Source organism: Argentina anserina, chromosome 6 (genome assembly GCF_933775445.1).
Source record: "Argentina anserina chromosome 6, drPotAnse1.1, whole genome shotgun sequence".
NCBI classification, from domain to species: Eukaryota; Viridiplantae; Streptophyta; class Magnoliopsida; order Rosales; family Rosaceae; genus Argentina; species Argentina anserina.
In genome coordinates this window covers 6652738-6661978 of record NC_065877.1, presented here as the reverse complement: position 1 = coordinate 6661978, position 9241 = coordinate 6652738, and the positions used below count along the sequence as shown (strand labels likewise).

Sequence of the window (9241 nt, the reverse complement as noted above, 5' to 3'; positions counted from 1 at the left end):
GTATGGAAGAAAAATGAAGTATTCTACGTGACATGCCAAGCTTTCCTTATGAAAAACAAGTGAAGATAGTTATTACTACAATGGCTCTTCATAACTACATAAGAATATATGCTCACCAAGATCCTGATTTTGATGATAATGAAGATTACTCATTTGAAGATATTGGTGAAGATGATATTGAGGACAATGAAGATGGAGGAGATGGTTAGGGTAGACGGGAAATAGATATGTTAAGAAACACAATTGCACAAAGCCTAATGGATGCATCTAATTAGCATTTAATTTTCTTTTTTATTAGCTGTAATATATTTTGTGTAATAACTTGTTCTAGTTATGTTGGAAAGTCTTTTTATATATGTATAATGAGTTTTAAGTTCTAACTTTTCCGTTAAAGAACTTAATAGCCAAGTAATTATAAAAAATAATAGTTTTATAACTTATAACATATATGCCCATTATGGTAATTATACCAATTTAAAGCACATTATACTTATAATTTACCAAACACTCAAAAATGATTTTTGTTCTCACTAACACTTTTTAAAACAGTTTACTAAACACCTCATCTACTTCATGTAACAGCAGATTTAAAAGCAATTATGCTCACAAAACAACAATCTCAAACTGGGTTTTAATGTTATTAGTTAATTTTTACTGTGTTTGTTTCTGATTGATTATTTATATTTGAATAATTTTTTTTTACCATGTGCATGTTTACCATATTATTGAATAATATAATTAGTTGGGTATACCACATGACAGTGTTACATGATATTTTTGGTACACAAAATAATTACTCGAAATCCATTTAGATCCCGACAGGTGTCTTATGTGGAAAAGAACTGAATAATAAATATAAATTTACACATCACCAGCAGAAGAATCCAACAATGGCTTTATCACGCACTGCGTACAGCAAGACTTTCAATAAAATTATGCAAATTAATTATACTTTATAAGCTAGCCTCAAGAAAGTGAAGATACTGAGCCAAAATTACAACACTAAGCACAACAAGCACGCATAAATAAGTAGAAAATGATACAGCAACAACAACGAAAAGTTCCACACAAGAAAGCTTACATAAATGAGACAACCAGAACCAGACGAGCTATGAGCAATATGATACAAAAGGTAACAAACAAACCACAACGTACCAAATATAAAACTGGAGCCACTTAATTGAAAAGAAGACACTCTGATTCATCATCGATCATACTTTGAGCGAATCGGTCGGATCGGCTTGGCTGGCGAGGTGGTTAAGCGCACGAACCTTGACGACAAAGAAACCTAGGGCATGGCCAGCCACCACGGCTATGAGGACTCCAACATTGAAAGACATGACAGATAACATGACCAAGTAAGCCAAAACGGTGCGCAGGGCATATATACCCGTCTGAGTAACCCCGGAGACTAGAGGAGTTGCGGTTGGCTTCAGAGTAGGACCCACTGACAGAATCTCGACGGCGATGGCGAGGAGGAAGAGGAAGGCGAGAGATAAGACATACATGCCGGGGTGGTCGTGGCCAGGCCAGCCGGAGAAGAGTATAATGACGTCGTTGCCCCAGTAGAGGCTCTTGTTCATGATCATGGAAGAATCAGATGTGTTGCTCAGGTCGCCCATGGGCTTTGTCGACGGTGGTGTCATCGCCATCGGAGGCATCGGCATACCACCTTCATCGTGTACCTCGTGAGACATTTCAGGTTTCGGGAGCGTGTGAGAGAAAAGAGAGCTTACTAGGATGATCAGGTGGCTATGGACATGGTGAATTAAGGTAGTGCTTGGTTTTGATAGAAATGTGTATAAATGGAGGAGTTGGAAAGCAACGACTTTGTAGTTGTTGATGACAGGGGTAGTGGCCTTCTGATGTAGGTAGCTCAGGTTCTTCTGTTATTTTATTTGACGTGGTCTTTGTTTGTTTCTTCGAACCTTTTTTGATGTGGGAGAAAATAATTATATAAGGAGGTTTATTGGTGTTGAGAAGGGTGATTGAAAGGAATGGGGCAATGGGTAGTATTGTATAGTTGAAATTTTGAAATGAACTATGGAATTAATATAATTAAGTTTTAGGAACAAATAATATATATATATAAAGTTTCAGTTGCCAACATCCGCACGGTGCGGATTTGGAGATTCCGGCGACCGGCAATGCGCAACGACGGGGCGGATGATACCGACCGTGTTCTCCCTCCCGGTGCTCCTATCTGTGCTGGCCAGAGTTGCAGCGCCGAGAGTGGAGGAGCACAGCCGGCACCATCCGCGTTGTAGTTGTGTGTTGCCGGTCGCCAGAATCGCCGAATCGACACGGTGCGGACCGTACGGACATCCACAACAGTCAGAGATGATTAATGGCCTAATAGTTTTTCTTGAAATGAACATAAAAAGACGGAATATAACCGAATTAGAGAACCTAGCCATTATATATGTATAACAGCTCTACTCGTATGTTGAACGTACGAAGCTTAAATGAAGGTATTAGTTACTTAATTGAAATTTTTTATAAAAAAAAAGGTACAGGCCGTAAAGCACTATATATTATATCCACGCATTGAATAGTAAAATTCAAATGCTCGTTGAAGGTTCGAGCTCTGAAGACTTGGCAAGAGCACTAGTCTTGGAGACAAAGAACCCAACGGTGTGGCCAGTAACGGCTGCTATGAAGACTCCAATGTTGTAGGACATAACGGCGAGCATCACAAAGTAACCTAAGCTGACACGAAGGGCGTGAAGAGAAGCCTGAGTTAGCCCTGCCGCTACTGGACTTCTGCTGAGCTGCTTGATAATCGGCCAGACGGAGAGGGCTTCAACGGCAAAGGCCATAGAAAACACAAAATAAGAGCCAATACAGTGGTGATCTAGAAATTCAAAGTTTTCTAGGCTAATTTATATGAGGACACCAAAATTTTTTTTTTGAGGTTTGGAACTCAATGAGAGACTCATCCTCACGCCTTTATTACTTTCAATCAAAACATAGACCGATGGGGACATAAAATTAAACCTTGTGAATTAAAAATTACAAGCATCAAAGCGTTATACGCAACAATAAGCTACCTAAAACGTACCCTACGAGACCCGCTCAATTCAAACTCTGCAATCACATAACCATTATCAATGCTATCGGCAAGTTCTTTTTCAATATAGAGAACCATTAAATCATTAAGAAATTCATCTTCTATTCTGTTTCAAAGTTTATTTTTTATGATGTTCATAAATGAAAATATTCTCTCCGTTGTTGCTTTAGAAACTGACAAAGTCAAAACAAGACAAATCAATCTATAAATCATAGGAAATAATGCTAATTTTCTTGACTCAACTAACCGCCGACACAAATCAGATACAAATGTTGTGTTGGCAAATCTTGGATCCATCTGAATATCTACTAGAAAATACCCGCACTCCATATCTAAAGCAAACAACTCATATGAAGTAAAATCAGCATGATATAATCTCATATGAGGGAATATATATATATATAGTTATAGTTTCTATTCAGAGTGAAGCTTCACTCTGAAATTACAGAGTGAAGTTCCAGTTTTAGCACATTTTTCGGTCAAATATTTTCACCATAAGCGATTCAATATTTAGGTATGTTATTCAAGATCATCTCTACAAAGTTTCATCCAATTTGACAATGGTTTGAGCTTTCAAAATTGAGATTTACACGAACGGTTTACGTTGAACAATTTTAATTCATTCATTGATTTTTTTTCTAATTTCAATACCTTAACGATGTCCGAATTAGATTAAATTTTGTAGAGATGATCTTGAATAGCATACCTAAATATTAAATCACTTATAGTGAAAATATTTGACTGAAAAGTGTGTCAAAATTGGAACTTCACTTGTAATTCCAGAGTGAAGTTTCACTTTGAATAAAAACTATATATATATATATATATATTTGTCTTCCCAAACTTTTTGCACATAAAATTAGACAAATCCTCAGTAATGAAACATGATTTATTAATTATGACTCTTTAACCTATGTAAACATAATTACAGTTATACAGAAAGAAGTCATGAAAATGTGTATTGATATGAAACTAAATTCTCAACTAAAATCAGAAAAGAACATTGCCAAGTATGAGTTAGGAAATTTTTGCGAATAATATAGTTTACCGTCATTACCTCCCTCCAGACGAAGAAAGTCATCCAATAAACTCATTCATCATTCAAGATCTAGTCGTCACAAACCATATTTTCACAAAAGAGAAAATTTTGAACCAGACAAATTTTATTCAAAAAATAAGCCAAAGAAAAATTGGAACAAAAACCGGAAATCTTACTCAAAGAAAAGATATTTTAATAAAAGTAAAACGAAATGTTTTAAATGTCATAAAACCGGTCACTTTACAAATATATATATATATATATATATATATATATATATATATATATATATGAGGTTTTGGGAGCAAATCTTGTCTAGACTTAAGTCTAGATAGCCTACAACTTACATCCGCCCCTAAGCCAATATGTACATGCCTGAGTTGTGTTGGCTGTTTCCAGGCCACTTAGGGAAGAGGACAGTGACGTCTCTGCCCCAGTAGAAACTCATCTGCATGGTCATATCCATCGTCACATTGTTCATCGTCATGTTCATATCCATGTTGATTGATTTCTGTTTGGGCGTACGTAGATAGAATTCTTGTTGATAGTTATATAGTACAGCTCAATAGAAACGAACAAGAGAAGAGAAGAAGCAACGTTACGTATGAAGAAAGGGTGGTGATTACGAGGGCTTAGCTAGCTGCTAAACAATGCCCATGCCATTTGGTGTGGATCGTGGAGCTTATATTTTCAAATATTACTTTGGATCTTACGCGGTACTTATTCATCTACCAAGGATATCAAAAAGAATTGTTGTATCTACTTAGCCTGTACGAGTACGAGCATGCATGCATGTCGTAACTAGTAATTAATAATTTGTCTTTGTCCTAAACAACCTAACATTATCATGTGTTTGGCTAAGCACACACAATTAATAACATAAAAAAAATAAGCGACAGATTTATTCTAAGGAGAAAAGCTTGATAGCCATGGTTTCAGAAAATCTAGGGTTCGAAGATGAAGTTGAGAATTTGAGAGAGAAGAAATAGAGAAAGCTCTTTGTATTAATCTACCAGATTTCGTTACAGAGAAGAAAAGAATAGCAAAACCAATATATACAAGAGCTGCTCTCAATTCAGCTTATAACTAACTACTGACAGCTGTCAATCTATTACAAAAGCAATTAGCACAAACAATAGAATACTAAAGACTTATCAAAGCTAACTTAAACCAGCAAATAAGGATAGAATTAAAAAAAAAAGGATAGAATTAAAAAAAAGGATATAATAACTTGGAACCACACGTACATTAAGCCCTAGCCCTCTCACTTTGTTCTTCCATGCATGTTCTCAATATCTTGGATTAGCATCAACAAGTTGTGGTATGAAGATCCACCTTTAGCAACACTATCACGAGCTACTTTCGAAATTGCATCCATTGAGCTCTGGATCTCTCCCCTCTTAGATTCCATCAACATTCTTATCATGGCATCAATATCCTTTCTGTCACAGTTTTCTTTCAACTGAAGACCAATCTTCCACTTCTCACTAGCAGTTCTGCTAATGATATAATGATCCCCTAAATTAGGCCAACAAATCATTGGAATTCCTACTACAATGCTCTCAAGGGTCGAGTTCCATCCGCTATGAGTCAAGAACCCACCCACTGACTTGTGAGCCAAGACTTCCTCTTGCGAGACCCAGCTCACTATGTACCCTCTCTCTTTGGTCCCAATTTCAAGCTCCATAGGAATCGAGTCTCCATCTAAACCCGAAGTGATGTCGGACCGTATAACCCACAGGAACGGGTGCCCGCTGTTGATCAAACCGTACCAAAATTCTATGATTTGGGTGCGTGTCAAGGTCACTAGGGTTCCAAAGCTGACGTAAAGAACCGATTTGTTTGGCTGAGAGTCGAGCCACTCCATGCAATTTGGATCCCCCTTCCAAAGACCGCCATGAGATGCTAAGGATCGTGAGACGTCACCGATCTGAGAGTTGAGGAGAGAGTGGAGAGGGCCGAGCGTGTAAATTTTGGGGAACATCTTGGCCATATGAGACAGACATGGAGCGTCAAGTTCGTAAATGGTGTCGAGGATTAGCGCCGAAGCTCGTTTTTGTGTCTGAGTTTCGTTAATGGCAAATTGAAGACCAGGATGGCTCGACTGTTTTACTCTGCAAAAACCTGGTAAATCTACTCGTCGCAGGAGGCCTTCCATGCCGGGAACGCCAGTAATTTCCACATTCATGTCGTCATCTGTTCATAATTAAAAAGATATATATTATATGTTTAGAGATCAATGAATTTTTATTTTTTTTTAGAGATCAATGTTAGATTTGTATCCTAAATCTAGCTCTTCATGCATGTTAAACAACACATGCATGTTATATCACTTAAATCTTCAAATTATTTGATGCCGTATGCAAACTTAAACCATTTCTCATTCAAATTTGTTATATAGATGCAGTTCATGTAAGAATAGGTTCGATCTGATTCAAACAGAACATAACAGTAGGTCACCTGGGAAAGGAAGCTGGCCTTGTTCGATGAGGTTGGGAAGACAAAGACAAGTCCACATGTAACGAGCACATGGAACATTATAACTAAGTATAGGTAACCCCAAATCTTCCGCAACATCAAAGGCAAAAGTCACAAGTCCATCTGTTATAATACATGTTGGCGGCGGCAACGCAACACCGTCAGCCTTAAGGGGTGACTGGAGCAGCTGCTTGAAATGAGGCTTAATGGACGTCTTCAATGCAATCAATAACTCGCTGCCCAAAGTACGCGGGTGCTCATGGGGAAGACCATCCGAGATGGACTCGAAATGGAGGGTAGGGAAGTGGGTTGAGAGGGCACGGAGGTTGGCTAAGCGGTTGTGGTTGTGGCGGGTGTTGACGAAGGTGACATGAAGACCTGCATGGCAGAGAAGCTCAGCTAAGCATAGCAAGGGTTTGATATGGCCTTGTAGTGGAAATGGAAAGATCACTACGTGAGATTGAGATTTCTCCATTGAGTTCACAAGCTTTTGAAATCTCCTCTACTTTTGATTCTTATACTTTGCAGATATTAAGTTTGTGGGTACTAATGAGATGGTGGATATGATAGAGTAGCTATATATAAGCTACTCAAAATTTCACGGCGTTGAAAAGGTAGTATTTCAGGCAATTCTTCTCCAAACCCATTGCATGACGTGATTATTTTAAAAACCAATTCTAAACATTACATGCGAATTCATAAGTAAAATAGAAGCAGTACTATTGAGTAATTTGGCTGATAAATATTCCTAAAAGTAGTCAGCTTTGATTAATCTAGAAATTGTTGTCGCTGACTTGAATGCCGTTAGAAGTTGTTTGATGCACAAATATGTTAGAGAAGCAATAGTTAATCTGGTCAAGAACGTGCACCTTACGTAACATATGTGGTGCATGCTGATCAACGGAGACCCTTCCAATCTTGTCAACTCTCAACATTGTCAACAATGTAGAGGGATGATCCATGATGTGCATATATAATACGCTCCACTCGATTTCAAGTCTCAACTTATAGAATGACAGAAACCGTAATTATCAGATCGTAGTATATGTAGCAACTAAGAATTTGCATTGTTACATGTACAGTTCGACAAACATTTGTCAAATGCAACAAATCAAATGGTAACTTTGCAATTAGCACGATGAATGCCATCGGTGTTGGTCATGCAAGATCGATGTAACGTTGTGAACAATACGACATTGTGTTACTCCGTGATTTGAGTCGCACACTACGACAAGGAAGCCAGTTCTGATCTGATCAACTCAATCAACATCCCCATGAACAAGATGTGCGTAAGTTTGTAATTCTGATAGGATGGTCGACCCGAGGTCCCAATCTATCGAACATGGAGATTGGAGAAACGGTCCAATTAAGCTAGAAGGTAGGACTGCTAGATTGAGGACGAAAGACAATTCGAAATATTGACCAAAGACAATTCGAAATATTGACCAAAGACAAAATTAGCAGTCCAAGTTGGGAAAACGGGGGAAAAGTATGGTTCTCCATTCCGCTGCAAGTTCATCTGTTGTACAGTCGTTAGTCGTAAATGTGACGGGGTGCATACATTTATTAATTTATATGTGCTAAGCCCTCAATGTGATTGAATCTGACATTAAGGTATGTAGTGCAAATATGTTGGAGTATATATAAGAAGTATGCAGTGACAGATCGAATTCAACAGTTCACTCGATCGTCTGATCTTTTTTATTGGCCACTAAGTCACTCATCTCGATCTTATAGCCCAGTTGCCCATCAAACTACATTCAAATTATGATTATGAATTTAAGATATGCTTCCGTGCACAAAGTTATTTTCTCTTAAATATATATATATATACACACACGACTTGATTATATATATATATATATACACACGACTTAATTATATATATATATATATATATATATATATATATACACACACACACGACTTAATCAGCTTAATCCATGAATGTGGGAATTCAAAGGTGATTTCAACCTTTATGTGTGACGTGAATGAAGTCTCTAACAATGGCTAATTATAGAAAAAATTAGAGATAAATCCAATAATGGACCCTCCTTTCAAGTTAAATTCACACCAAATTGTTTTTTTTAAGTTTCAAAATACAATCACTACTTCAACTTTTATAGATTATACGAGAGATTCAAACTTCACTACTACACATATGGTCTTTAATGACATTTGAATGATGACGTTTCTTGCGAAACGTCATTAAAAGTACCTTTTAATGGTTTTTTTTTTAAAACGCCATTAATTATTTCAATCAGACTATATGTGAAATGAAGACGGCGTTTGGGAAACGCCACGAATTGTTGGAACGTTAGTGGCGTTTTAAAAAGGTCATAAAATAGTGATGTAACTTTTTGTATGGCGTTTATAAACGATGTAAACAATTTTAAAGACCATGGCGTTTGAAAACGCCATTGAATGGTCTCAACTTCCGAACAAAAGCTAATTCCCTTAGAAGTAAGAACTAAGAACCAAAAGAGATAGAAACAATATTATTGATGACCCAAAAAAGATTAGTGATCATGTGGTAAATTATTTTATTGGCCTCTTCACAACATATTCTTTTGTAAGAAACACTGGTCTAGTTTCTCAGGTAATTCCTAATCTCGTGACTACTGAGGATAATGTTATGTTAACAGTCATTCCCA

The 9241-nt window shown here is 37.1% G+C and overlaps 3 protein-coding genes across 3 annotated transcripts; all 3 read right to left on the bottom strand.

The window, feature by feature from the left end:
• Positions 1-1004: 1004 nt before the first annotated feature.
• Positions 1005-1785, bottom strand: LOC126799953 (copper transporter 6-like). The gene has a single exon (XM_050527216.1). The coding sequence runs from the start codon at positions 1695-1697 to the stop codon at positions 1212-1214; it is 486 nt and encodes a 161-aa protein (XP_050383173.1). The 5' UTR covers positions 1698-1785; the 3' UTR covers positions 1005-1211.
• A 776-nt stretch (positions 1786-2561) lies between these two features.
• Positions 2562-4613, bottom strand: LOC126796752 (copper transporter 2-like). The gene is made up of 3 exons (XM_050523489.1): positions 4471-4613; positions 3390-3402; positions 2562-2800 (listed from the first exon to the last, which is right to left on the bottom strand). The coding sequence occupies exons 1-3, from the start codon at positions 4606-4608 to the stop codon at positions 2562-2564; spliced, it is 390 nt and encodes a 129-aa protein (XP_050379446.1). The 5' UTR covers positions 4609-4613.
• A 760-nt stretch (positions 4614-5373) lies between these two features.
• Positions 5374-7068, bottom strand: LOC126800070 (7-deoxyloganetic acid glucosyltransferase-like). The gene is made up of 2 exons (XM_050527353.1): positions 6570-7068; positions 5374-6305 (listed from the first exon to the last, which is right to left on the bottom strand). The coding sequence occupies exons 1-2, from the start codon at positions 7060-7062 to the stop codon at positions 5374-5376; spliced, it is 1425 nt and encodes a 474-aa protein (XP_050383310.1). The 5' UTR covers positions 7063-7068.
• Positions 7069-9241: the final 2173 nt, after the last annotated feature.

What these genes read in the sequence shown, in the direction of transcription:
- LOC126800070 (XM_050527353.1), bottom strand. Translation starts at nt 7,062, where the DNA reads ATGGAGAAATCTCAATCTCACGTAGTGATCTTTCCATTTCCACTACAA. An exon ending in AGGCCAGCTTCCTTTCCCAG is followed by an intron (nt 6,306 to 6,569) that starts GTGACCTACTGT and finishes AATTATGAACAG; the next exon opens with ATGACGACATGAATGTGGAA.
- LOC126796752 (XM_050523489.1), bottom strand. Translation starts at nt 4,608, where the DNA reads ATGGATATGAACATGACGATGAACAATGTGACGATGGATATGACCATG.
- LOC126799953 (XM_050527216.1), bottom strand. Translation starts at nt 1,697, where the DNA reads ATGTCTCACGAGGTACACGATGAAGGTGGTATGCCGATGCCTCCGATG.